Below are 26,702 nucleotides of genomic sequence, written 5' to 3' on the forward strand. Positions count from 1 at the left end.
CTTTCCAATTTTTCCACATCCTTCTTGTAGTGAGGGGCCCAAAACTGGACACAGTACTGAAGATGAGGCCCCACCAATGTCGAATAGAGGGGAACGATCACATCCCTCGATCTGCTGGCAATGCCCCTACTTATACAGCCCAAAATACCATTGGCCTTCTTGGCAACAAGGGCACACTGTTGACTCATATCCAGCTTCTTGTCCACTGTAACCCCTAGGTCCTTTTCTGCAGAACTGCTGCTGAGCCATTCGGTCCCTAGTCTATAGCGGTGCATGGGATTCTTCCGTCCTAAGTGCAGGACTCTGCACTTGTCCTTGTTGAACCTCATCAGATTTCTTTTGGCCCAATCCTCTAATTTGTCTAGGGCCCTCTGTATCCTCTCCCTACCCTCCAGCGTATCTACCTCTCCTCCCAGTTTAGTGTCCTCTGCAAACTTGCTGAGGGTGCAATCCACACCATCCTCCAGATCATTTATGAAGATATTGAACAAAACGGGCCTGAGGACCGACCCTTGGGGCACCCCACTTGATACCAGCTGCCAACTAGACATGGAGCCATTGATCACTAAGCCAGCCAGGACTCTGGGGGAGTCTCCTTTCTTTAGCAGACTGTCTTCAGGACACACAGCTCACAAACTTCCTGGGTCTGACCTTGGAGCATTCAGCATCCTCTGATACTCTGTGCGCTTCCCACAGTGACTCTGCCCAGGCAGGGTCCTGGGGAGCCAGAGGGTCCTGCCCCCGAACTTCACAGTCAGACAGGACTCTCAGCCAGCCAGTAAAAGAGGAGGTGTATTAGGTGACAGGAACATGGTCTAACACGGAGCTTGTAGGTGCAGAGAACAGGACCCCTCAGCTGGGTCCATTTTGGGGGGCAGTGAGCCAGACAACCCCGTCTGCACTTCACTCCTCGTCCCCAGCCAGCCCCCAACCGACTCCCCCTCCAGCCTCTGCTCCTCTGGGCTTTGTCCCTGTCCCGGGCCAGGAGGGCACCGGATTCCTTTGTTCTCCAGCCTTTTAGCTCTCTCCTTGCAGGGGGGAAGGGCCAGGCCATCAGTTGCCAGGAGACAGAGTGTCGCCATTTACGTACCCTGGCCCTTTGCTCTGCAACAATTACACCCCCTGCCTTATCCCACCCCCTAGAGACTTAAGAACTGCACAGGGGAAACTGAGGCACCCCCACAGTATTCAGAGGAAACATTAAGAACAGCCCCGCTTTGTCACAGGGCCCTCATGGCTGCCGCTCGGTGCCCCTCCCGTGAGCCCCTGGCCGCGGGCGTGCCGGGGGGATATATTATAGGTGGCACTTCCCCCTGCCCCCCCGAGAGGCAGGAGGGCAGGGTGGGCCGCTCTGGCTATCTCTGAGCCAATGGGAGAGAGGCAGCTCCAAAGAGGTTCGTTCCCATTGGCTTTGGCGTTGTCAATCCAGAGTTTCTCAACCTCCGCAGACTATTGGGCGGGTCTCGAAGGGGCGAAGGGGAGCTCCCGCCAATCAGAGGACGAAGCTCCGGGGTAGCCTCGCGCTTCGTGAGTTGGGCGGGAAGGATGGGAGAAATTGACCAATCAGAAGAGAGGTAGGGCGTGGCTAGAGGGAGTTCGTCCAATCAGATGAGGAAGAGGCGTTGCTAAAGGGTGCAAGGCGGCCGAGCACGCAAGGCATGGCAGGGCGTGTCTATGTAAAAGCACGGCCTATCGGCTGAGAGAAAGGAAGGCAGCGACCAATCGGAAGAGGGGAAAGGGGGCGGGACGAGGTGCTGCCTGGCGAATCAGAACAGGGACGGGGCGTGCTCTCCGTGAGGCGCGCGAGGAATTTCAAACGGGGCGGGGCGCGGGGGCGTGTATAGAAGCGGGGGGCGGGGCCGAGGTAGGCCTGGCGGCGGCGGCGATAACAGCAGCAGCGACCGCGGAGTAGAGGCCCGGTGAGCGCCGAGGGGCGGCCGCGCGCCGCCCGCCCGCCCGCGCAGCTCTAGGGAGCCGGGGCGGGAGGGGACCCGCAGAGCCAACCGCCTCGTGGGGACCGTTAGGCCCCGGCCCGCCCGCGCGCGGTTCACAGCGAGGCTGGGTGCCGGGGGGCGGCCCCGCGACACTGGCCCCGCCCCCGCCCTCGCCCTGAGCTCGGAACGAGGCGGAGTAGGGGACGCCCTGGGGGGCGGAGCTACCTTCTCCCCCCCCCGCTCGGGGGGTCCCCCTCCGCCCCGCCCCGGCCGCTGCCCCGCCCCCCGCTCGGGGGGTTCCCTCCTCCCCGCCCCCCTGCCCGGGGGAGCCTCTGCCCCCCCCCTCTGTCTCCCTACTCCTGCCCTTCCCCCATCCCGGGCGGGGGTCGCCTCCCCTCCCCCTGCACCCCCTGCCTCTCTCCCTTCCTCCCCATGGAGCGGTAGGTCTGCATCTCATACGGGAGGGGGTAGGGTACAGGTGTGTGGTGTCTGCAGGAGGTTACAGCCTCTCCCTGCCCACAGGCATGCCTGCTGCCCCCCGCCGGGACCCAGCTCTGCCGCCCGGTGCCCACCATGGAGTTGGTGCAAGCGCCCACAGACCTGGCCCAGCTGCAGGCAGAGGTGGGGCGCCTGGCGGCCGAGCTGCAGGAGGCCACGCAGGAGAAGGTCCAAGCCGCCCAGTACGGGCTGGCGGTGCTGGAGGAGAACGGGGAGCTCAAGCAGCGCTGCGGGGAGCTGGAGGGGCAGTTGCACGGGCTGAGCTCAGAGCTGTCCCAAATGAAGGAGGTAAGGGGGTGGCAGGCACAGAACAGGGTCAGCCCAGTTACCACTAGGGAGAGCCCCCCACATCTCCTGCCCCAGCACCTTATATGGGTGCACAGAATGGGGTCAGCCTGGGCACTGCCAGTGGGAACCCCCCACATCTCCTGCCCCAGCGCCCTGTGTGTGTGCCCAGAACAGGGTCAGCCTGGGCACTACCGGGGGGAGCCCCCCACGTCCCCTGCCCCAGCGCCCTGTATGTGCCCATTGCACCCAGCATTCTGCAGAGCACGTAGCATGACGGACACTTCCTCCCCAATCACCCCTCTCTGCCCTGCGTCTGGCAGGCCCTGGCTGAGTGCCACAGCAGCCACAGGCGGGCAGCAGTGGCCGGGGAGAACCGGGAGGAGAGCCTGGTGCGCGAGGCTGCAGCCAGCGAGGCCCAGCTCGCAGCCCGCCTGGGGGAGCAGCAGGGGGAGCTGAGGCACCTGCAATGCCGGCTGAGCAACGCAGGCGCTGAGAGTGAGCGGTTGCATGCCGCCCTGCAGGGCCTGCGCCAGGTGAGTGCCCTGCGGTCCCCTGTGCCCTCTTTCCCCCTTGGCTTCCCCAGCCTCCTGGGACCGACCCTCGGAGCCTTCCGCACCCCTGTGTCATGCCATACGCTCCCTGCAGTGAGCCCACCTGAACGGGACACCTGTGGGAAGCTTGCTCCCCAAGAGAGCACTGCTCCCTTCAGCGTCTGCAGGGGCTCTCAGGGTGTCTGGACCCAGCGTAGATGGTCCTTGGTTAGTGCAGAGAACAGGAAGTTACAGCCTGGCCCAGCCTGGTTACCCAGAGCCCAGCCAAAGGGTGTCCCCTTGGCTCCTGCTTTGTCCCTCTCTCCACTGTCCCATCCCACCTGCGCCCCCGCCCCACCATAGCTCTTGGTTCCCCTGCTGCTTGCAGTGGCTGGGTGTGTGTGGTCCTTAGTTGCCAGGTAGTAAATGGCCCAGTGATTGGATTTGCCATTGTCTGCATGTTGACTTGGGCCCCAAAGCTGGGACAGCCAGGTGCCATTCACACCTCCCCGGGAGTGAGCAGCCTTTTCCCACCACCTAGTTACCATATGGGGAAAGTGAGGCGCACACAGGATTCATACCAAGTATTACAGCAGGTTCCGTCTCTGTCCCACCCTCCAACTACAAACTCCCCCTTAGGCCAATGAGCAGTGGGAAAGCCAGGAGCGCTCGGGGCCCATGATGCCCCTGAGGTGCGCTGTGCCATAGCTTGGGTCCCCGGGCTCTCTCCCTTTCCCCAGGGATCCTGGGTGGGCCCTCTCCTGCTCCTTGGGGGCACTAATGGTGCCCCTTTATCCCAGGAGTGCCAGGCCTTGGAGGCAGAGAAGGCCCAGCTGCGGGAGGAGCTGAAGCTGTACAAGAGCCGGGAGCTGCGGCAGCTGCAGGACTGCACTGAGCTGGAGGAGGAGAACATCTCCCTGCAGAAGCAGATGTCCGTGCTCAAGAGCAACCAGGTACCTCGCCCCCAGCCTCTCTCACTGCGGGGCCCCTGTGGGCCGCCTTTCGGGATGGCAGGAAGATCTCCTGGGGCCCCTGTGCTGGAGGGGCTGATTGTGCCTCACCTGGGACAAGAGAGGGCGAGGAAACAGCTTATGTGGCCTGTGCTAACACTTGCTTCCCCTCCTCAACCTTCTGAGGGTGTTTGGGGAGAGAACCCAGGAGTCCTGGCTCCCAGCACCCCCTGCTCTAACCCCCAGCCCCTGCTCCCCTCCCAGAGCTGAGGGGAGAGAACCCAGGAGTCCTGGCTCCCAGCACCCCCTGCTCTAACCCCCCAGCCCCCACTCCCCTCCCAGAGCCGAGGGGAGACCCCACGAGTCCTGGCTCCCAGCCCCCTGCTCTAACCCCCCAGGTCCCCCCACTCCCCTCCCAGAGCCGAGGGGAGACCCCAGGAGTCCTGACCCCCCTGCCCCCCGGCAGGTGGAGTTTGAGGCCCTGAAGCACGAGCTGCAGTGCCGGGATGAGGAGGCAGTGCTGGCCGGAGCCCAGCTGGAGGAGCTGGGGCGGCTGCGGGAGCTGGCGGAGCGGCAGCTGGAGGAGGCGCTGGAGACGCTGGCGGTGGAGCGGGAGCAGCGGCGGGAGCTGCGGCGGGAGCTGGCGGCCTGCACCGGGGGCCGCCCCAGCTCGCTGGGCAGCCTGCAGGCCGGCCTGGAGGAGCTAAGCCAGGATGAGGAGCTGGACAGCGGCTTTGCCAATGGCAGCGCCAGGATGGGGGACTTCGGGGAGCGGGCATCCACTCCCCGCGCCCACCCTGCGCCCAGCCTCGTCGCCGACCTCTTCAGTGAGCTCAGCCTGGCCGAGGTGCACAAGCTGCAGCAGCAGCTGCTCCAGGTCAGGGGCGGGGCCTGGGGATTCCCTGCTGGGCTGGTCAGTAGCGGGTCTGGGGGCTCAGGGGCACCGCCTGCTCTAGGTTGTGGGCGGGGGCATGGGGGTTCGTTGCTGCCTCATGGTGGGGGCAGGGCCTGGGGCGTAGCTTGGGGCAGGTCTTGAGGTTCCAGCCATTCCAGGTAAGGGAAGACCCCAGAGCATCTCGTGTTAGGGGGAGGGGGCCTGGAGGCTCAGGGCAGGGTATGGGGTGGCAGAGCACCTCGCGGTGGGTGTCTTTGTGCCAGGGGCTCCCAGGTGAGGTGGGAGCTCAGGGGAGGGAGGCCTGGGAAACTCCCAGCCCAGGGGGTGGCCAGGTGTCTCCTCCCCTGTACCCGACCGCGGTTCAGATCCAGGAGTAGATGAAGGGCTGAGCCCATTAGGTGGGTGAAGAGGGGCCCAATTGGCAGGAGCAGCTGGGGGGGAATGTGTCATCAGTTAACCCCTTCATTGCCAACCCCCCCTTCTCTGCGCATTAATGGGGCCATTAAGACTTCAGTAACCAGGAAGCAGCCTTCCCTGTGGGAAACTCAGTCAGTGGGACTGGCTTCCAACTGGTGTGACCTGGGAATCCCTTGCGCTTGGTGCGAGCAGTGTGAGTCGCGCCCGTCTCCCAGCGTCGCCCGCAGCTGGCTCTCGCCTGCACTGTCGTCTTTGCTGAGGGGGTGGAGCAAGGCAGGAAGCCACTGATACACCCCACATCCTGCAGCAGCAGGCCCTCCGCAGAGCACATCTTGTCTCGCTTGGTGGCTGCACCTGGGCCATGCCAGGTTTACGCTGCGCCAGGCCTCCCTGCCAGCTCTGGCGTGGCTTGCAGGGGAGCTCCCCTCCCCCAAGTTGTCTCTGGCACCGAGCAGATCTCCAAGCCCCTGGCAAGTAAGTGCTGTAGCCATCCAGCCCCCTGGGGCTTTCCAAAACACGCCCTTGTGCTTGGTAGCCACAACGCTGCTGTTCTGGCTTCCCGTCGAACCCACACAGCACTTGGAGACATGGCCCGGGGGCCCCCCACCACTGGGGGCCCCACCCCCACTGGGTGCTGTATGCCCCCTTCCACCCCATGGAGACTGGCACCAGGCGCAGCGCGCACACACCAAGAGCAGGTCCCTGAACAGGCAACGCGGGGAGGGGAGAGAGGTGTACCAAAGATGACAGCCAATCTGTGGCAAATTGGGGATTGAACCCAGGAGTCCTGGCTCCCAGCCCCTGTCACGGGGTCCCCAGGCGATGCTCTGGAACTGCTCCCTACGAAGCCAGGCAGGACTCTGGGGGAGTCTCCTCTTGGGGAGCAGCCTGTCTGCAGGACACAGCTCACCCAGCTTCCCCCTTCCTGCGTCCGACCTCGGAGCCTTTAGCATCCTCTGCCCCTCCGTGCACTTCCCACCGTGAGTCCGCCCAGGCGGGGTCCTGGGGGGCCAGAGGGTCCTGCCCCCCAACTTTGCAGTCAGACGTGACTCTCAGCCAGCCAGTAAAACAGAAGGTTTATTAGATGACGGGAACATGGTCTAAACCAGAGCTTGTAGGTGCAGAGAACAGGACCCCTTAGCTGGGTCCATTTTGGGGGGCAGTGAGCCAGACAACCCCGTCTGCACTTCACTCCTCGTCCCCAGCCAGCCCCAACCGACTCCCCCTCCAGCCTCTGCTCCTCTGGGCTTTGTCCCTGTCCCGGGCCAGGCACCGGATTCCTTTGTTCTCCAACCCTTTAGCTCTCACCTGGCAGGGCAGAAGGGCCCAAGCCATCAGTGGCCAGGAGACAGTGTCGCCATTTACGTACCCTGGCCCTTTGCTCTGCAACAATGAAACCCCCTGCCTTATCCCACCCCCTAGAGACTTACGAAATGCCTAGGGGAAACTGAGGCACCCCTACAGTATTCAGAGGAAACATTAAGAACAGTCCCGCTTCGTCACAGCCCCTCCCTCCCATCTCTGCCACTCTAACACACAAGACCCCGCTCCCCTCCCAGAACCCATTAGAACCCAGGTGTCCTGACCCCATGCTCACAGGCCTGCCATCTCTCTCCCTGCAGGTGGATCGGGAGAAAGCCTCCCTGGCGGCTGATGTGAGGGTGGCCCGGGGGCAGCTGGACAGCTCCAGGGTGGCCTTGACGGATCAGCAGCAGCGCAGTGGCCTCCTCCTGGAGCAGCTCAAGGCCAGGCCAGCATCCCTGGAGCCTCAGCCCTGGCACGACCTGGTAGCACAGCTGGAGGGGCAGCTGCAGGCCTCCCGGAAGCTGGCAGGGGAGCTGCAGGCCCGGCTGGCCCAGGTGCAGGAGGAGCTGCTGGGGCTGACGGAGGAACTGGCCACCCTCTACCACCAGGTCTGCGCCTGGCATGGCCTGACACCACGGCGGGTGGTGCTGGATTATTACCGGGACGGGCGTGGCACCAGGGGGCTGCTGGGCAAGAGGGAGCCGGGGGGCAAGCCCCGTCTCCAGCCGGAGCCAGGGGCGGGGCCCTGTGAGGACCAGTCACCCCCTGGGGAGCCCCTTAATGTCTCCAACCTGGCGGTGGTGCTGCGGGAGCAGCTGGGGCACCTGCAGGGGGCACTGGTCTTGTGGCGGCAGCGGTCCCCTGGGCAGGGCCCGCCAGCCGCCGAGCTCGAGCAGGACAAGGAGGCGCTGGCTGAAGAGGTGATGAAGCTTCGCTCCCTGCTCAGCACCAAGCGGGAGCAGATCGCCACGCTGCGCACCGTGCTCAAGGCCAACAAGCAGGTGGGCGCGCTGCGGAGGGCTCGTCTGTGCCCCCTGGGCACCTTAAGCCCCTCCCTTTAAGGGGGTATGGGGCAGCCTGTCTGGATCCAGTCAGCCATCTCCTTTGATGGGGGGGAGGGGTTGTGGGAGCCGTGTGTGTGAGGGGCGCAGGCCCAACTGACTCCGAGATGCAGAGGCTCTGTGTATGGGGGGGCTGTGGGTGTGTCTGGGTACATGGGGGACGTGGGCTTGTCCAGGTCTCGCCCCAGAGGGCAGAGGCTGGGTTGGGGTGGGGGCTGTGGGCCCTCCGGCTCTCACCCCCCCTCTTCCCCCAGATGGCAGAGGCTGTGGGTGGGGGATGGGGATTGCATGCAGGGGGCGTGGGCCCATCCAGTTCTCACCTCCCCCCACCCCATCGTTGAATGGTGGGGGGCACAGGCCTGTCCAGCTCTCACCTCCCATCTCCTCCAGATGGCAGAGGGTGGGAGTGGGGATGCGGGAGGGGGGGCACGGGCCCTCCAGCTCTCACCCCCCCCACCCCAGATGACAGAGGGTGGGGATGTGGGAGGGGGGGCACAGGCCCTCCGGCTCTCACCCCCCCTCTCCCCCCAGACGGCAGAGGTGGCGCTGTCCAACCTGAAGGGGCAGTACGAGGGGGAGAAAGCCCTGGTGTCGGACACCATGCTCAAGCTGCGCCGTGAGCTGAAGGCCTTGAAGGAGGACGCCACCACCTTCTCCTCCTTACGCGCCATGTTTGCCAGCCGGTGAGGGGGAGCCCCCCAGCTGGGGCACAGGGCTGGAACTGCCTGTCAGGAAGCAGGACTACTGGGTGGGGATGGGGCTACTTAAGGGGTGGGGCTAGCCGCAGGGGACCAAGCCGGGGGTGGGCGGAGCCCCTGGCCAGTGCCACCTGACCCCCTGCGTCCCCCAGGTGTGACCAGTATGTGTCCCAGCTGGACGAGATGCAGCGGCAGCTGGCAGTGGCAGAGGATGAGAAGAAGACGCTCAGCTCCTTGCTGCGCATGGCCATCCAGCAGAAGCTGGCACTCACCCAGCGCCTGGAGAGCCTGGAGAGCCCAGCCCACGGCACCAGGGCCAGACCACGCAGCACCAGGAGCACTGCGGTAAGGCACAGGCTTGCCCCCTTCGTGGCTTCCTGGGGCACCTCCAGGTGGCACAGAACCAGGACGGGGCTTTGGAGGGCCTGGCTGCACCCCACAGCCATGGTCCTGTTCCAGACCTTGGGGCCAGAGGGGGTCCCTCATCCCCTGCCCCAGCGGTGGCAGCCTGGGTCCCCAGCAGTTGGGGGGCATGGACTGCTGTGCTCCGACCCCCAACAAAGCCCCTTGCGGGGTGGGAGTTGAGGTGCCTGGAGGTGTCTTTTTCTGTCTCTTGAAGTGAAGGGCTCAGGCTCTCTGCAGACTCAGGCAAATCTCCCTGGCTACCGGTTGTCCAGCCATGGGGCCTGTGTCCTGGCTGGTCTCTGCCCCCCAGGCAGGAAGGGGGCAGTGGGGCTAAGCTGTGAGGTGGCCTGGCCATCTCCTCTTGATATCAGTCCCAGCTTGGGGGGCAGGGATTGGTGCCGTGGGTGGTGGGGGTGTCCCCTTTGCTCTGCTCCCAGGGTAACTGGGTTTTTCCCACACAGAACTGAGACCTCAGCGGCCTTGCAGAGAAACACGCAGGATTGGTGCCAACCAGCACCAGGACCGGCACCGCCCTTCACCGCCCGTGCCTTCAATGCTGCAAACTGCCGACAGACCCTTGACCTCTGCCACAGCTGCCCCCGCCAGCGGGCAGCTGCCAGGCCTTAACCGCTCAGGGCTAGGTAGGGTGTAGCCAGCCGGCCCGCTGGGGGCAGAGCACTGGCCGGTGTCTCTGCCTTGCTGAGTGAGACCTCCTCCTCCTCCTCCTCCTGGGGGGTGGCTCAGGGTCCCACGCTTACAGGGCAGGGGCCAGGCCTGGTTCTTAGAGACCCCCCTCTCCCCCCCAATCCCCACACTTGCAGGGCGGGGGCCAGGCCTTGCATTCGGAGGCCCTCAACACCTGCACTTTTAAGGCACTATCCCCTTTTCTCACAGCACCATTTTGCACTTAGAGCTGGTGATCTCAGGGGAGTGGCTGTGGGGGGTACCTGGGGTATGGGGGCATGCGCTGTATGAACTGCTCTGTGTATCCCCCAGGGTCAGACAAGTGACCGGGGCCTGGTTACTTTGCCTCCAATTAAACAGCTTTTGTCTCCTCTTGGGCCTGGAACTCTGGTCAGGGGATGGGCAAAGGCGCTGTGTGGCCCATGCCACGCACCCCACAGCTGTAGGATGGGGATTGGATCAGAGTGGATATGCTGTGGGGAGCTTGCAGGGCAGGCTAGCTGTGAGGGCACATCATGCTGGCTTTAGCAGGGGCTGTGGGGGTCTTTTCTTCGGCCTCCCACCTGAAGTGCCAGGTGCTGCACTGACCCCCTGCCCAAAATCATGGAATCCCCACTGTGCTGACCACCCCATACACCTCCAGCCTCCTATGCCAGAGCTGGGTCAGGGCCCATATTGTGTGGAGTGCTACATTCCCACCCCTGATGATTGGTGTTCTCTTGTTGTATGGGGTCCCCTATAGACCCTTGGGCCTGAAATCAGGGCCCCCTATTGTGCTGGGTGCTGCATGGCTCCCCTGCCTGAGCTGGGGGTCCTAGTGTGGGCTGGGCATGGCGCAGTCCCTGCCTGCAGGAGCTCCTGGCCTGGAGCAGACAAAGGGGGGAAACTGAGGCCCAAGGAAGGCCATCCTTGCCCCTCGCTCATAGAGCAGGTCTGTGGCAGAGGTGGGGATAGAACCCAGGCGTCCTGGCTCCCAGCCTTCCCACTCCACCCCTGCCTGGGCCCCTGGCTTACCGGAGAGGAAATGAAAATCTGACCCGCCTGGGGCTGGCTTGGTCTAGACGGGCCCTTGGCAGGGGAAGCAGTGACTCAAACCTGGCTGGGAATATGAATGAGATGGGGGGAGGGTGCTGTCAGGCTGGCTGCTGTGCAGATCCCACCTGGGGGGGGCTATAGGGGCGGGTGCTGCGCAGCTCCCCTTGACCTGGCCATCTACAGCCCCTCCATTGGGTTTGTAAGGGTGGGCAGGGAAAATGAAGGACAGGGGCATGACTTCCCCCAAGGTTACATAGCAGCTCTGACCCAGAACCCAGGAGTCCTGGCTCCCAGCCCCCTTTCTGCTCTAGCTCCCTAGACCCCATTCCTCTCCCAGAGCCAGGGAGCGAACCCAAGAGTCCTGTGAGCACCCCTCCCCCTATTCTAACCACCAACCCAGGGGGAGCAGAGATCGCTGTTCAGCTGGGTCTCCCTGTCTGCACTTCCTGTCTTACATAACGTCCAACTGTTCACCAGCTGGCCTGTCCCAGCCTCCTGCCAGGGCCCCCTAACCAGCCCAGCCGGGGTGGGCCCCCTATAACCAGCCTGGGGGGCTGTCCTGTCATCAGGCAAGGGGCCCCTATAACCAGCCCCAGACAGAGGGGCCATGTCTCCGTGCCAGGCGAGGGGTCTCTGTACAACTGGCACCAGCTGGAGAGGCCGTGTCCCAGCGTCAGGCGAGGGGTCCCCTGTGACAAAGTGGGGGGTTCTCTTGGTTTTGTCAGTGGTTTGCATGCCGAGGGGGTGGGACTCAGTTTCCCTGAGTGTTATGGGTTTAACCAGGAGGTGGGAGAGGGGGTTTGTGGGGACACAGGGCCAGCGAGGGAATGTGGGACTCCAGCCAATGGCCTGGAGAGTGGAGACCCCAGTGACGGGATTGGGAGTCCCATCCGGGTCTCGCCAGTGGGGGGACAAGGGGCTGTGGGGACCCCGGTGACTGGACCAGCTGGGTCCAGCCAGAAGGGGCCCAGGTGACCCTGTTTACCAGGTGACAATGGATGAGGGGGCTTGGGGCCGGTGATAGCAGATGCCCAGCAGGGAAGCAGGGGGGCTTGGGACTGAGGGGAGGGAGCATCCAGTGCCCCCTGGATGCAGGGGAGACTGGGCTGGGCTGGGCTGGGCTGAGGGGGGCCTGGCCTGAGGCCGGAGAGTTTCCTGTGCTGGGTTCAGACGCTCACTAAACCCTCCTGTGTTACACCAGCTGAGTCGCTCCGGGCTAGAGACCAGGGGGCCTTATTCCCTCTGGGGGTGGGGAGCTCGGGGAGGGGGGCCTTATTCCCTCTGGGGGTGGAGGCCCCGGGGGTCTCCCTGAGGGGCCCACGGCAGAGACAGGCATGCTAAGGCTCAGAGCGGTGCGGTTCCAGGAGGCGGAGGGCTGGACCCCCAAGAAGGGCTCTTGCGCTGATGGGGGTTCCCCCCAGGGACCTCACGGGCCAAGAGTGGGCATGACCTGAGAGTGCGTGACATTCCCCTATAACCAGCCCCCGTGCCCACCCTGCACGGGCCATGTCTTAGCACTGGGCAAGGTGTCCCCCTATAACGAGCCCCTGCCCCACCCCAGAGGTGGCTGCGTCTCAGCTGTGGTCAGCTTCCCCCGTTTGTGGCGGGTGGCTCAGGCTTGGGGCAGCCCCCGGCAGTGTCTGTCAGTCACATTTAACAGCATTTTGCTCCTGAAAGTGGAAATCCTGCTGTAAACACAAGGGGCCCAGTGTGTCTGCTCCACCTGCAGGACGCCTGGGTTCTCTCCCCAGGCATGGGAGGGGACTGGGGCTTAGTAGGTCTGAGCCAGCAGTGGGCTGGGAGCCAGGACTCCTGGGTTCTGCCCTGGCTCTGGGAGTTCTCAGGGGTCAGGGGGTCAGAGAAGGGGTGGTTTGTAACCAAGTGGGGGCCTCTGGCTGTCACTTTCCCCCTCTGTGGCATTTCTGGCCTAGCTGATGCAAGGCTAATGCCGGCTCACCCCAGCCAGGGATCTGTTCCTGGCCCGGCCCCAGGGGGGACCAGGGTGTACTGGGGGCTCCCTGCGGCCCAGGGCCCCGTTCCCTGACAGTCGCTGGTTGTGTGCGGACAGACAGAGGGCCCATTCTTCCCCATTCCCCAGCGCCTGGGCCTGGCCAAGGCTAGCGGGCCAGTTCCAGGCTCCCCGGGCCCTGGACAAAAGGGCCCTGTCTCTCCGGGGCCAGATCCCTGCCAGCCTGCAGCGCCCATGGTGGCTGGGCCTGGGGAGGAGTCAAGGCCGATTTACACCAGCTGTGGAGCGTGGGGGGATCCGGCTTGCAGAGGTGATGTTTGCTTATGGGCTATGGCGTGTGGCCAAGGGGGGAGCATGGGGGGCGGGCTGCCGGACACGGGGGGGCCCCCGGGCTGGGCCATCCGGCAGTCGGCTGCTGGCAGGGGAGTTGGCTGGCTGCAGTCATGAAACTGGTGCTGTTGCTGGCCCTCTTCCTGTGGGTTCAGCTCGAGGGGGCCAGGAGGGGGGCCCCCAAGATGCCCTCCAAGGAGCTGAGCCCCCCATCTGCTCTGGGCCCCAAAAACCACAGCTCCCCATCTGCTCCCCTCCCCGAGGACCCAGCCCTCATAGGCGGCCCCCCAGAGCAGCTAAGTGCCCAGGATCCAACCTCACAACTGAGCCCCACGGAGGGTGAGTCTGGGGGTGGGGAGATGGGGGGTTAGGGAAGCAGAGCGAAGGGGTGGGGGTAGATGGAGGGATAGAAGAGGGTGTGTGGCAGGAGTGGGGATGGGAGGCAGGCAGATGGGGAGGGATGGAGGGGGGCAGGAGGACGGGGAGGAGTGGAGTGGGGCAGGCGGATGGGAAAGGTTGGAGGGGGGCAGGCGGGTGGGGAGGGGCAGACTGCTGTCCCTGCCCTATGCTGTATCTCACCCCTTGGCGCGGGGGGAGGCCTGGGGGCTCAACACTCCCCCCCAGCCACCTCTGTTCCCCCTCCCTCGCTGATCCCCTCTCCAGGCCCCAGCTGGAGGAAGGTGGAGGGACACCATGGGGCACTCAAGCGAGGGAAAGTGGCCCCAGAGGCGTGGCAGGAGGTCCTGGGGACCCGGAGGGGGTCCCTGCCTGGCGAGGAGACGGGGCCCCCCAGAGCTGCTGGGAAGGCACCGGGTGCCAAGGCCAGGTCAGAGCCCCCTGCCACTGCCAGGAATAGCAGCCACAGCGTTGGCGCGGCCCAGGACACTGGGGACCCAGGAGAGCTGGGAAAGGTGGGGGGAAGCGGGGAGGGAGGCCGGCATCTGTGGGGGATCTGGTCCCTACTACCCAGGATATCCCCTGCTGTGGGCTCCCATTACCACAATGCCACTTGCCCAGGCTGCCCGTGGCCGCCTCCTGCCTGGCGCTTAGGGCTCTTGGCTGGGATGTGGGCAACCCAGGTTCAAACCCACCCGCTGCTGGTTGGCGCCGTTCAAGTGGGAGAGAGAACCAGAGCTGCCGGCGGGGTGGGCCCGCTAACCACTGCCCCCCTCTGCCCCGGCCCCGCTGGTGTCCGCCCTCAGCACGGCTCCTGCGTTCGTGTTACAAGAGGGTGGCTTGAAAACCCCCCAAAACGTCTTGTGTAATTTCTGGCCAGCCCCGTGCGTAGCAGTGCTGCCGGCTTGCCGGGGGGAGCGTGCGGGTTTGCCGAGTGGAGCCCGTGGGCGGATGTCCCGGAGCCGGGCCGGGAAGGGTCTGGTGTGTGTTGGTGACCTTGAGGGGAGATGTAAACCAGCGATGCTAAGCGTGGAAATGGCCAGCCAGGCAAAGCAAGACGACGGCCGCTTGGCGGCCGACTCGGGGGGTTTCGACACTGGATTGTGACATCCCCGCCCTCCCCTTCATCAGTTTGCACAATTGAGATCATGCAAATCGATGAAAATGAAGAAAAAGCACCTCAGTCACCGAGCCGGGCAGGGGCGGGTTTGTCCTGCTTTATCCTTTGGAGATCGCTGCTGTTTCTTCTGCATTTTTATCGATTTCAACTTTTGTGGGGAGAAAATGGGGGTGCCAGGCAATGGGGGGGGGGCAGATAAGCGGAAGCTTTAGAATGGTTCAAACATGCGCCTGCTGCGTGGCGCGTCCGAAGACACCAGAGAAATAGCCGGGAAGCAGCCTCTGGCCCAGTCCCACGCACCTGCCTTCTCTCTTCCTTCCATAAGCCAAAGTTTCCTTCGGCAGGGGCCAGTCCAGCCCCCGGCGCCTGAAGCATGGACCTCAGCCGTCCTCCCTCGCCCCGTCTGGCATTTCGCCGTTTGCTGACATTTCCCCCCGTTTTTGGATTTGGGCCAAAATGATATTTTAAAAACACTTTTTGGAAGTGCCACAACCCCAAAAATCAGCTCTGCCCAGGGTGCCCCCTCTCTGGTGAGCCCGTCCCCCAGGGTGCCCCCCTCTCAGGGGTCCCGTCCCCCAGGGTGCCCCCCTCTCAGGGGTCCCTTTCCCATGGATGACCCTCTGTCTTGCTCCGCAGGGCAGCAGGTGCTGGGGAAGGGGCCACCCACCCGGCGGAGCAATGCCACCCGGCTGGAGACGGGCAGAGCACGGCCGGGTGCGCGGCCCGAGGGGGGATCCATCATGCCCTCGCTGCCCACCGCCTGCCTCCTCTCCGACTCGGCCATCGCCTGCGGAAATGTCCACATGAAGCAGGTGCCGGCGCTGAGCGACCCTGGGCTAAAAACGCTCTACCTGGCAGGTGAGAACACCGGAGCCGAGAGGGGACTGGGCGGGCGGGCAGTGGGGAGCAGCCAGGTATGGGGGGCAGAGCCAGTCCATCCACTGTACGTGCATCCCGCCCCTCCCTCCATCCCCCCACCCATATCTGTCCCCCCACCATCCATCCCCAGCCACGTCCCCCATCCATCCATCACCCCACATCCCCTATCCATCTGTCCATCCATCCATCACCCCTCCATGAACCTGTCCATCTGTCCCCAGCCACGTCTCCCATCCATCCACCCCCGCAGAAACCCATCCGTCCCCAGCCACGTCCCCCATCCATCCATCACCCCCCCCATGAACCCGTTCATCCGTCCCCAGCCACGTCCCCCATCCATCCATCCGTCCATCCATCACCCCACCATGAACCCATCTGTCGGTCCCCAGCCACATCCCCCGTCCGTCCATCCATCCATCCATCATCCCCTCAGGAACCTGTCCATCCGTCTTGAGCCATGTCCCCCATCCATCCATCTATCACCCCACCATGAACCCGTCCATCTGTCTCCAGCCACGTCCCCCATCCGTCCACCCATCCATGTCACAGAGTCCCCAGGTGATGCTCGGGAACTGCTCCCTACGAAGCCAGGCAGGACTCTGGGGGAGTCTCCTCATGTGAGCAGCGTGTCTGCAGGGTAAACAGCTCACAAGGCTTCCACCTTCCTGGGTCTGACCTTGGAGCATCCAGCATCCTCTGCCCCTCCGTGCGCTTCCCCCCACGAGTCCGCCCAGGAGGGGTCCTGGGGGGCCAGAGGGTCCTGCCCCCCAACTCTGCAGTCAGTTGTGACTCTCGATCAGCCAGTAAAACAGAGGGTTTATTAGATGACACGGACACGGTCTAAAACAGAGCTTGTGGGTACAGAGAACAGGACCCCTCAGCCAGGTCCATTTTGGGGGGCAGTGAGCCAGACAACTCTGTCTGCACTTCACTCCATGTCCCCAGCCAGCCTCAAACTGAAACTCTCTCCTGCCCCCTCTCCTCTGGGCTGATTCCTTTCTAGCTTTCACCTTGCAGGGGGGAAGGGCCAGGTCATCAGGTGCCAGGAAACAGGGTGTCGGCCATTCTCTGTGTCCAGACCCCTGCATACACCTGTCCTCTCGGGCTCTGCAATGATCATACACCCTTCTCCCACCACCTAGATACTTAAGAACTGCATGGGGGAAACTGAGGCACCCCCACACTATTCAGAGGAAACATTAAGAACAGTCCCGCTTCGTCACATCCCTCCCCACTTCGAGACCGAACTGAGCGAGGTCACTTCAGCCAATGACCTGGGGAAGTTCGACCCCATCAACATTTCCATGGATGCCCCAGCATCTCTCCCGTTCCTTAGCATCGACTTGCATCAGCCCCGCACCCAGCCCTGTGTCTGAGCGTCCGTGAACACTATAAAGGCCTTCGCAAGTCTGGGTTTACCAGATTTACCGGGCCCTGGAATAGAGCCTCCTTCAACGCACAGAGAGCCCTCTGGCACTGCTCGGTCCAGACCAGCTCATCTGGGTTCCCCTTCTTACATAGCTTAGTGATGAGGGCAGCTAGGGAGCTCAAGTGGGGTACAAATCTCCAGTAGTACCCCGCCATCCCAATAAAGGCCTGGACCTGTTTCATGGTCTGGGGAACAGGCCAATCTCTGATTATCTCCACCTTACACTTTTCAGCTTTTACCATCAGTCCTGCCTCCTTGAGGCACCCCAGCACCCTCTTCACATGGGCCACATACTGTTCACTTACAGAACTAGCATGAAGGCATCCCTTTCTCAACAATCTTGTCTCCCCAACAAGCTGGCCAAACACAGCCACTTGGTTATAGGACGGTTTAACTTTCTTAACAGCTTTCACTCCATCTGAGACCTTCTCAAAGCTATCCACACTGGATCCTTCAACAGGAAAGCCAGTAGATCCATTCACAACAGAAAATTTCTGGCTGTTAGGAACTGAAACTTTCTTGATTAAATCACTTTCACACCCTTCAGTTGCAGTAAACTGCTTGCAAAAATGACCATGAGGATTCCTTTCCCTAGGGGCTTTTCTATGCAACAATTCACCCTTCACAGAAATTCTGCCCTTACCCTCTTTACCTAGGGCTTGCTCTAGAGGAACACTTTCCTGAGCAACAACAGACTCTTTCTGGGTCTCATTTACATCCAGAATTACCTCTGGCCCATCAGGCGGATTCCTACACCATCCCCTTTCGGGCAAACTGACAGACTTCCTAGATAAAAGGTTAGAAGCCTTCTCCTTCCCTTTGCCACACACAAGTTCAGGAATCTTTTCCTTCTTGCTACAGGTTTCCACACCCTCAGAAGGTAACACAATAAAATCACCTCTCTGCTCTCCTTGTGCCCTGGCTAGGATCTCACCCTGATTAGACAGAGTTGTGACACCCTTTCCCAACAACACACTAGCAACAGGCAAAATACAAGCACCAGAATTGTCTGGGCTCTGGGATTTTACATAGACACTAACTGGATGCAACCTAGTTACAGGGCCATTCTCCCGAGCAGACACAAACTTAGGGCCATTCCCTTCCTGGGCTTTAGCTGAATCCAGAACCAACTCTGAGACAACTGCACTATTTTCCACCATCCCAGGCTGAAAGGCCCCTTCTGTCTGCTCCACAGACAAAGAAGAGCCGGAGACACTTTCTCCTTTCCCAGACACCCAGCTCGGGATCTCATTCCCCTGGTCCCAGCACACAGGGCTGTTCACTACTTGGAGACCGGGGTAGCTCCCTCCACAGGCAAGTCAATACCCCTGACAGACACAGGCACGTTTCCTTCCCTGTCCCACTTCTCCACCCAGTTAACAGGTAAGGTCCAGGGACACTCATCTGCCACTCTCCTGGCCTTCCCACCCTGCTGACTAGACACAGCCACAGCTCACATGGCTGCCTAGGCTCATCCAGACTTTCCTTACCAAGCACCTTGCCACTCCCCACAGATAAACTGCTGCTCTTCTCACTACCCTGAGCTACTTCCAGCAAATCGCAGTTACCCTTCTCAGGTTCCCTTTTACAAGCTGTGCTCTCAAAGTTCTTGTCCTTCCCTTACCAACCTCTGCTTCCACAAGGAACTAGATGTTATATTCACTGAGAGACGACAAGTCCTATCCAAAGTGCCTAGAGATGAGAATAGACCTGCCATCCCCTGCACTCTCGAGACATTAACTACCCAGCTGTTCTGCTCTGCAGATTCAGCTCCCCAGTCTCCCCTCTCGCTGGCTGAGCCTGGGGTCACAGCCCCGCTGAGCCCTGTCCCTGGTCGCTCCCTCCCTGCCGTGGGATCACTTCCCAGCAGCACCTCTGGACAAGGCAAACCTGGTTGGCAGCCGACCTGCCCTGCCTGTGGGTCCCCCTGTCAGCTGGGATCTCAGCTCCCCCCTTGCTCAGCCCTGCCCTTGCTGTCCCAGTGGGGTAGGCAGCGAGCTCTCTGCTCTCCTTACAACATCAGAGCCAGCCTGAGCCCCCTCTCCAGTGTGCAAGGGAGCGGGGAGCATCTCTCTGTCCCACCCAGCCCCAGGGGTCTGGTTACAGGCAGGCAGGTTTCCTGAGCCTAGCAGCTCCTCCCCGCTGCCAGCCAGGTCACCTGCATTTTCACCAACCATTTCCCTCTCCGCCGATTGGTTCCCTAGATTCAAATTCAAACCCTTGGCCGTTACAGGAGCAGGGGCTGGATCCTGTCCCAAAGAGACACAGTCATCCCCCAACAGGGTCTCACAGCTGCTATCCTGGAGAACCCCAACGACCAGCCAGCCCCACCCCTCCTGCACAGGGATCTGGGCCATAGGCAGGGTGAGGGGCTTCATCCCTGGGACCCTCACCCAGCTCACACAGCCCCCCGGCATCTGGTGGGGCTGCACCATCCGGGGCCTGACCACAGTTCTCTCTGTCCCAGGATCTCGCCACCCCAGGAATGTCTCCCCCTTGACCATCAGCTTCCACTCCCACTGGGGGTCCGAGGGGCCTGACCCCAGGAAACTCCACATAGACATATAGGTTGGGTCAGGAGTGGGAGCCTGTCCACCTCCCCACCCATCTGGCTGACGGAGTCTATGGCCTTGGGGCCCAGCAAGGGAGCTAAACACTGGGGCTGTTCCGCAGGGTCCCCCTCGTTCAAATCACCAGCCTGCTCCAAGGCAGAGAGGTGGCATCCACATCCTCCCCCTTAACCAGGGGCAGCAATTTAGTATCGAAGATCCCTGCGGCACTGGCACCCCGGGGTCTAGCCCCGCTCACCCCTGGGAGGTCCCTTCTGCCTCTCCGCTCCACCATCGCCAGTTCATGCTGCTGCTGCTTCTGCAGCTCTTTCTCGGGCTCTCGCTGTCTCTCCCAGTCCTCTTGCTCTCTCGGACTCAGCTCCAATCCCGTCTGTCTCCGATCCCCCGATGGGGAACCCGATCGTGAAGACCCCCGTCTGGTCGGGGACAGGAGTCTCGGGGGTGCCTGGCTACTACTACTGCTGTTCCCAGATCCTGCTATAGCCCCATTTGGGGTCAGGAATCTGCTCCTTAGAGTGATCATCCTCCTCCAGCTGTACGATTAACTGTGCTTTGGTGAACTTTCCAGTGCGTAACCCTCTCTTTTAGCACAGGGTTACAATGTCCTTCTTAAGGAGATGGTGAGAGGCCCTCACTCCGCTCTTCCCAAGTTGTTGTGGACTCACAGGCCTGTGTGCTCTCAGCTCCCCACAGTCTCCAGGGAGAACCCCTAGTGTGCCAGCCCTTCTCGAGGTCACCACCTCTTTGCAGGGTCAAGCTGCAGAATCCTCCGCCCCTGGGACTGCTCACTGCAATCCCCAGGGGAACCCTGTTACTGCTGAAGCCCTTCTCTCTCCCAGGGCCAAGCCGCAGGCTCCTCCGCCCCGAGACTGCTCACCGTAGTCCCCAGGGGGACCCCATTACTGCACAGTCCTCACTGGTCACACACTCCCAGGGGTTAACCGTCCCCCGAAACCGCTCCTCTCTGAGCCTTCAGCACACCTGATCCTTGTCAATCCCCCTTCATTTTCCTGCTCCTCAGTCGCTTACTGCAGGAAGCGCCATCCACGAGGTGCAGTACATCCCACTGCTGCCACCAGTTGTCACGGGGTCCCTGGGAGATGCTCTGGAACTGCTCCCTACGAAGCCAGTCAGGACTCTGGGGAAGTCTCCTTTCTGTGAGCAGACTGTCTGCAGGACACACAGCTCACACGGCTTCCACCTTCCTGGGTCTGACCTCGGAGCTAGTGCAGACGTGGTCGTCTGGCTCACTGCCCCCCAAAATGGACCTGGCTGAGGGGTCTTGTTCTCTGTACGTACAAGCTCCGTGTTAGGCCATGTTCCTGTCGTCTAATAAACCTTCTGTGTTACTGGCTGGCTGAGAGTCATGTCTGACTGCGGAGTTGGGGGGCAGGACCCTCTGGATTCCCCAGGACCCCACCTGGGCGGACTCGCTGTGGGAAGCGCACAGAGGGGCAGAGGATGCTGGATGCTCCGAGGTCAGACCCAGGAAGGTGGAAGCCGGGTAAGCTGTGTGTCCTACCGACAGGCTGCTCCCAGAAAGGAGACTCCCCCAGAATCCTGCCTGGCTTCGTAGGGAGCAGTTCCCGAGCATCGCCCGGGGACTCCGTGTCATTCCACATCCATCACCCCACCATGAACCCGTCCATCCGCCCCCAGCCATGTCCCCCATCCATCCATCTGTCCGTCCGTCCATTCATCCATTACCCCCCGCATGAACCTGTTCATCTGTCCCCCAGGGCTGAAGACGAGGGGCTGCTGATGAGGGGCCAGGGCCAGGGCTGGGGCCGGGGATGAGGGGTCCAATTTTAGCAGTGAGGCACATTCACCTTGGACAATTCCTCTAGGGGCACTGGCATGTCTCCAGCTGACGTGTGCTAGGGCTCATGGGAGGCCGATCTGTGGCCTGCCGGACAGGGGTCAGGCTCAATGATTACAACAGTCCTGCCTGGCCATGGGATCTGGGCTCCATCCCCAGGCACCCCCCAGCTCCGGGGCCAGGCGAGAAGCCAGCCGGGAAAGGTGCTAATCGCCCCTCCGCATCCCCCAGACAATGAGATCTCCCGGCTGCCGCACGGGGTCTTCGCGGGGCTCCCCAATCTGGAGTGGGTGGATCTCAGCAAGAATCAGCTGGACTCCAGGGGCCTGCACCCCAAGGCCTTCCAGGTGGGTGAACCCGGCCCTGCCACTCCCGATGGGTTCTGACCCACAGAGCACCCTGGGAAGAGAACCCAGGAGTCTGGGTCCCAGGCTCCCCTGGCTCTAACGACCAGACCCCTCCCCTCCCAGAGCCAGGGAGAGAACCCAGGAGTCCTAGCTCCCAGCTCCCCCTGCTCTGACCACTGGACCCCACTCCCCTCCCAGAGATGGGAAGAGAACCCAGGAGTCTTGGCTCCCAGCCCCCAGTACTCTAACCACCAGACCTTCCCCATACAGTTTCTCCTCCCCTGCCCCCCCCACAGAACCTGACCAAGTTGAAGCGGCTGAATCTAGATGGGAACCGGCTCACAAGGATCCCGGCACTGCCCCCATCCCTGCTGGAGCTAAAAGTGAACGACAATGTGCTCGAGAGCCTGCAGAGAGACAGTTTTCGAGGTGAGATGGGCCCCTGGGGGCAGGGGCTGGTTATCCGGGGACCCCTCGTCTGGTAATGAGCTAATTCCTGGGTTCTCTCCCTGGCTCCGGGAGGGGAGCAGGGGCTGGTGGGTTAGAGCAGGGGGTGGGAGGCCAGGACTCCTGGGTTCTCTCCCCCGCTCTGGGACAGGAGCAGAGTCTGGTGGTCAGAGCAGGTGGGCAGGGAGCCAGGTGTCACGGGGTCCCCGGGCGATGCTCTGACCTGCTCCCTAACGAAGCTGGGCAGGACTCTGGGGAAGTCTCCTCTCTGGGAGCAGCCTGTCTGCAGGGTCCTGCCCCACAACTCTGCAGTCAGACTCTTCTCAGCCAGCCGGGGAAACAGAAGGTTTATTAGACGACAGGAACATGGTCTAAAACAGAGCTTGTAGGTGCAGAGAACAGGACCCCTCAGTCAGGTCCATTTTGGGGAGCAGTGAGCCAGACAACCCCGTCTGCACTTCACTCCATGTCCCCAGCCAGCCCCCAACCGACTCCCCCTCCAGCCTCTGCTCCTCTGGGCTTTGTCCCTGTCCCGGGCCAGGAGGGCACCGGATTCCTTTGTTCTCCAACCCTTTAGCTCTCACCTTGCAGGGGGAAGGACCCAGGCCATCAGTGGCCAGGAGACAGAGTGTCGCCATTTATGTACAGTGGCCCTTTGCTCTGCAACAATTACACCCCCTTAACTCACCCCCTAGAAACTTAAGAAATGCCTAGGAGAAACTGAGGCACCCCTACAGGATTCAGAGAAAACATTAAGAACGGTCCCACTTCGTCACACCAGGACTCCTGGGTTCTCTCCCTGGCTCTGGGAGGGGAGGGGACTGGTGGGTTAGAGCAGGCGGGGCTGGGAGCCCGGGCTCCTGGTTTCTCTCCCCGGGTCTGGGAGGGGAGCAGGGTCGGGTGGTCAGAGCAGGGGGCCGGGGGGCCAGGACTCCTGGGTTTTTCCCCAGTTCGGGCAGGGGTGTTCTGGGGGTTCACCCTGAGGCCCCCCATCTCTCAGCAGGACTCTATAAGCTGTTGACCCTGGAGCTGGAAGGGGATGAGTTGCACGACGGGAACGTGATCCCAACCTCCTTCAAACCTTTGCGCAGCCTCATCTATCTGCGGCTGGATCGGAACCGGTTCCGGGCCATCCCCTCGGGCCTGCCCCCCTCCCTGCAGGTCAGCCCCAGCAGAGTTAAAGTGAAGGTATCAGAGTGTCTATGGGGAGTGTTAAGATGACTGGATGGGGTCTCTCTGGGGTGGATTTAGGGACTTGTGGGCTTCTTTGAGGTAGAGTAAAGGTGAAGCTGCGGGGGGTTTCTGAGGGGCAGAGTTAAGGTGAAGGTGCTGGAGGTCACTGTGGGACAGAGTTAAGGTGAAGGTGCTGGGGGTTTCTGATGGGCAGAGTTAAGGGGAAGAGATCTCTGTGGGCGGCTGTAACCCCAGGCTTTCCCCAGGAGCTGCATCTCGACTCCAATCACATTGAGGAAGTGCGGGAGGGGCTGCTCAACAAGACCCTGAACCTCAGCGTCCTGGTTCTGAGCAACAACAAGCTCCAAGAGGATCGGATTGCACCGCGGGCCTGGATTGACCTGCCGTGAGTCACCCTGCGGTGCCAGAGATCCAAGGCGTCCTGGCCCCCAGCCCCCCTGGGTCTAACCCACCAGCCCCCGCTCCCCTCCCAGAGCCAGGGAGAGGACCCTGGCGTCCTAACCCCACCCCTCCACCCCTGCAGGAAGCTGGAGTCCCTGGACCTCTCCTACAACCGGCTGGTGCATGTGCCGTCCTTCCTGCCGCGCCGGCTGCGCCAGCTGACCCTGCACCACAACCGCATCGAGCGCATCCCGGGCTACGTCTTCGCTCACCTGCGCCCCGGGCTGGAGTTCCTGCACCTGTCTCACAACTGCCTGCGGGCCGAGGGTATCCACGCCACCTCCTTCGCCGGGCTGGGCCGGTCGCTGGCCGAGCTGCTGCTGGACCACAACCAGCTGCAGGCCGTGCCCCGGGGGCTGCTGGGCCTCAAGGGGCTGCAGGTCCTGCGGCTGAGCCACAACCTCATCAGGTAGGGCAGGGAACCCTGGCGTCCGGGCTCCCCGCCACTCCACTGGGCACCCAGAGCTGGGGAGAGAACCCAGGCGTCCGGGCTTCCCCCCCACCCCACTCAGCCCACAGAGCGGGGGAGAGAACCCAGGCGTCCGGGTTCCCGCCACCCCCACTGGGTCCCCAGAGGTGGGGAGAGAACCTAGGGGTCCTGGTGCCCAGCCCCCACTCTAGCCGTGTGCCCCCTGTGCTGGGGCCGGCCCCTCACCCCGTTTCCCTGCAGGCAGGTCCCGCTGAACTCGGTGTGCGACACGCGGGTGGCTGAGGACTCCAGCCTGGTCTCCATGCGCCTGGAGCAGAACCTGATCGACCTGCGGCGCATCCCGCCCACGGCCTTCTCCTGCATCCGGGCCTACCACAGCGTGGTGCTGCACCCGCAGCGCGGCCAAGCGTAGGGGGATCGGGACCCTGGGCCTGTCGCAGCCTGGGGCTGCCCCCCCAGTGTGGCCGGGCCTAGCAGCACCGGAACCCTGGGCCTGTCACAGCCTGGGGCTGGCCCCGCTGGGCCTAGGGAGGCCGGGACCCCGGGCCTGTCACAGCCTGGGGCTGCCCCCCCAGTGTGGCTGGGCCTAGCAGTACCGGAACCCTGGGCCTGTTGCAGCCTGGGGCTGCCCCCGCTGGGCCTAGGGGGGTCGGGACCCTGGAGCTGGGGGCCCCTACAAGGCCATGCTTGGTGAGCTGGCCAAGCGTCTGCTGCCCCATCCATGCCCCTATGTCCAGTTGTCCGTCCCGCCCTGCACCTCTCCACCCCCATTCATCCCTCCCACCTCCCGTCTGTCTGTCTGTCACTCAGGCAAGGGGTCTCTCTGCAGCCCTGGAGCACCCGCCCAGGCCTGCCCCACTAGTGCTGGGGGGCAGGGTGCTGGGAATAAGGCGGGAGGGGCCCCTGCTGCTGTAACCAGACTCCTGTCTCCTTCGTGGCTGATAAACGGGGCTGCCGGGCGTGGTGGCCAAGGCTCGACGCGTGGATTTGTGCCAAGTGTGGGCGAGGGGGGTGTTGCGGGGTCCCCAGGCGATGCTCTGACCTGCTCCCTGTGAAGCCGGGCAGGACTCTGGGGGAGTCTCCTCTCTCGGTGCCGACTGTCCCCAGGGCAAGATGCTGCCCCAGCTTCCACCGTCCTGGGTCTTGCCCCGGAGCCTCCAGTCTCCCCTGCCCCACTGTGCGCTTCCCGCAGCGCGTCCCCCCGGGTGGGATCCTGTGGGGGCTAGAGGGCCCTGCCCCCCAACTCCGCAGGCAGACGTGAAAACAGAAGGTTTATTATAATCTCCTGCCCCTCCTCCGGCCTTTGTCCCTTTCCTGGGCCAGGAGCCACCTGATCTCTTTGTTCCCCAGCCCCTTCAGTCAGCACGGGGTGTCGGCCATTCTCTGTGCAGACACCATCACGCTGACCCCAGGGCTCTGCGACAATCCCCCCACCTGGGTACTTGAGAAATGCCTAGGGGAAACTGAGGCACCCACCCAGTATTCAGAGAGAACATTAAGAACATTCCCACTTCGTCACAGGGGTTTGCAGGCTGGGCCGGGCCCCCGGACACTTGGGTTCCGTGCCCAGCTTCGCTGCTGGGGCTGCATGCGGCACCGGGACTCAGTTTCCCGGCCTGGGGGATTCGTCCGGCCAGCACTGCTGTTCTCGCAGGCTGGCGGGGGTGGGGGTGGGGAGGTGTCCCTGCCCAGTGCCAGGCTTTTCCCTACAACTCGGGAATGGGGCTCTGGGGTGGGGCAGGGGGCTGGTTATCCGGGGACCCCTCGCCCGGTGCCGACATGCCTACAATCTCTGGGCAAACTAGCGTTCCAGGGTGCCAGGGCACAAGGCACCGCGAAGCAGACAGAGATGGCTCCCTGCCCCTTTTCTGTCTTCCCCACCTGCAACCGGGGGCATGCTCGTCTTTATCTGCCCCCCCCGGGGGCAGCTGGCTGGGGCAGGGGCTCCTAGCTGGGTTCGGCCTGGAGGGATGGGCGCTGCTCTACAGGGAGGGGTCAAAATGTTGCTGTGGGGCTGGTCAAGAGCCCCTGTGCCCCACCCCAGAGGCAGTTGCATCTCAGCGGCAGGCAAGGGGTCCCCACGTAACCAGCCCCCTGCCCCACCCCAAAGCCAGGCGCTGGTGCTGCTCAGCCAGCCCCTGGGCGCGGGCCCCGTCTTGGCGTCACTCTGCGCCCTGCCTGGTTCCAATTTGCAGCAGGACGGGGTTAGATAAACACAGCGTCCAGCTCCAGCGGCCCCTGGGCCGGCCAAGCACAACAGCTGCCCCCCCCCCCGGCCGCCATACAACAGGAAGTGCCTGTGATTAGCTGGGGGGGGAGCTGGGCATTAGCTGTTCCTTGAGGGGTGCCTCCTGGCTCGACTGGGCTCGGGGGGGGCATTTGCTGAGCCCCCATCTGCAGGAATGGGCCAAGTGCAGTGTGTCTGAGGCAGACAGCACCTGGGCCTGCCGCCCGGCCCCCCACCCTACGCAGCCCCACGGCGCTCCAAATACGGGATCCAGGGACCTGCCCCAGCTCCTGCCCGTCAGTGCCCCGAAGCACTGCCTCCTCCCCTAGCTCGAGCCCCCATCCCCTGCCAGCCCCCCATAGCCCTCCAGCCCTGCCAGTCCCTCCAGCCCCCCTGAACCTCCC

At 62.9% G+C, this 26,702-nt stretch overlaps 2 protein-coding genes across 4 annotated transcripts; both read left to right on the top strand.

Annotated features, from left to right (window-relative positions):
* The first annotated feature begins 1,846 nt into the window (after positions 1-1,846).
* Positions 1,847-10,483, top strand: LOC119847160 (protein bicaudal D-like). 3 transcript variants are annotated; one of them, XM_038381674.2, is made up of 9 exons: positions 1,847-1,919; positions 2,457-2,720; positions 3,041-3,253; positions 4,051-4,203; positions 4,667-5,077; positions 7,135-7,818; positions 8,410-8,561; positions 8,729-8,921; positions 9,443-10,483. In XM_038381674.2, exons 2-9 carry the CDS (start codon positions 2,508-2,510, stop codon positions 9,446-9,448), a joined length of 2,025 nt encoding a protein of 674 aa, XP_038237602.1. In that variant the 5' UTR covers positions 1,847-1,919; positions 2,457-2,507; the 3' UTR covers positions 9,449-10,483. The 3 variants fall into 3 exon arrangements, with proteins under 3 accessions (XP_038237602.1, XP_038237605.1, XP_038237603.1); XM_038381675.2 differs by lacking the exon at positions 1,847-1,919 and adding an exon at positions 2,353-2,374; XM_038381677.1 differs by lacking the exons at positions 8,410-8,561; positions 9,443-10,483 and having other exon boundaries at positions 8,729-8,862.
* Positions 10,484-13,093: 2,610 nt separating this feature from the next.
* LOC119847334 (extracellular matrix protein 2-like) lies at positions 13,094-26,566 on the top strand. Its single transcript, XM_038382028.2, has 8 exons — positions 13,094-13,338; positions 15,152-15,373; positions 21,444-21,559; positions 21,856-21,988; positions 23,010-23,167; positions 23,446-23,585; positions 23,724-24,050; positions 24,312-26,566. Exons 1-8 carry the CDS (start codon positions 13,113-13,115, stop codon positions 24,481-24,483), a joined length of 1,494 nt encoding a protein of 497 aa, XP_038237956.1. The 5' UTR covers positions 13,094-13,112; the 3' UTR covers positions 24,484-26,566.
* The last annotated feature ends 136 nt before the right edge of the window (positions 26,567-26,702 follow it).

This window comes from Dermochelys coriacea, chromosome 23 (assembly GCF_009764565.3).
Source record: "Dermochelys coriacea isolate rDerCor1 chromosome 23, rDerCor1.pri.v4, whole genome shotgun sequence".
Classification (NCBI taxonomy): Eukaryota; Metazoa; Chordata; order Testudines; family Dermochelyidae; genus Dermochelys; species Dermochelys coriacea.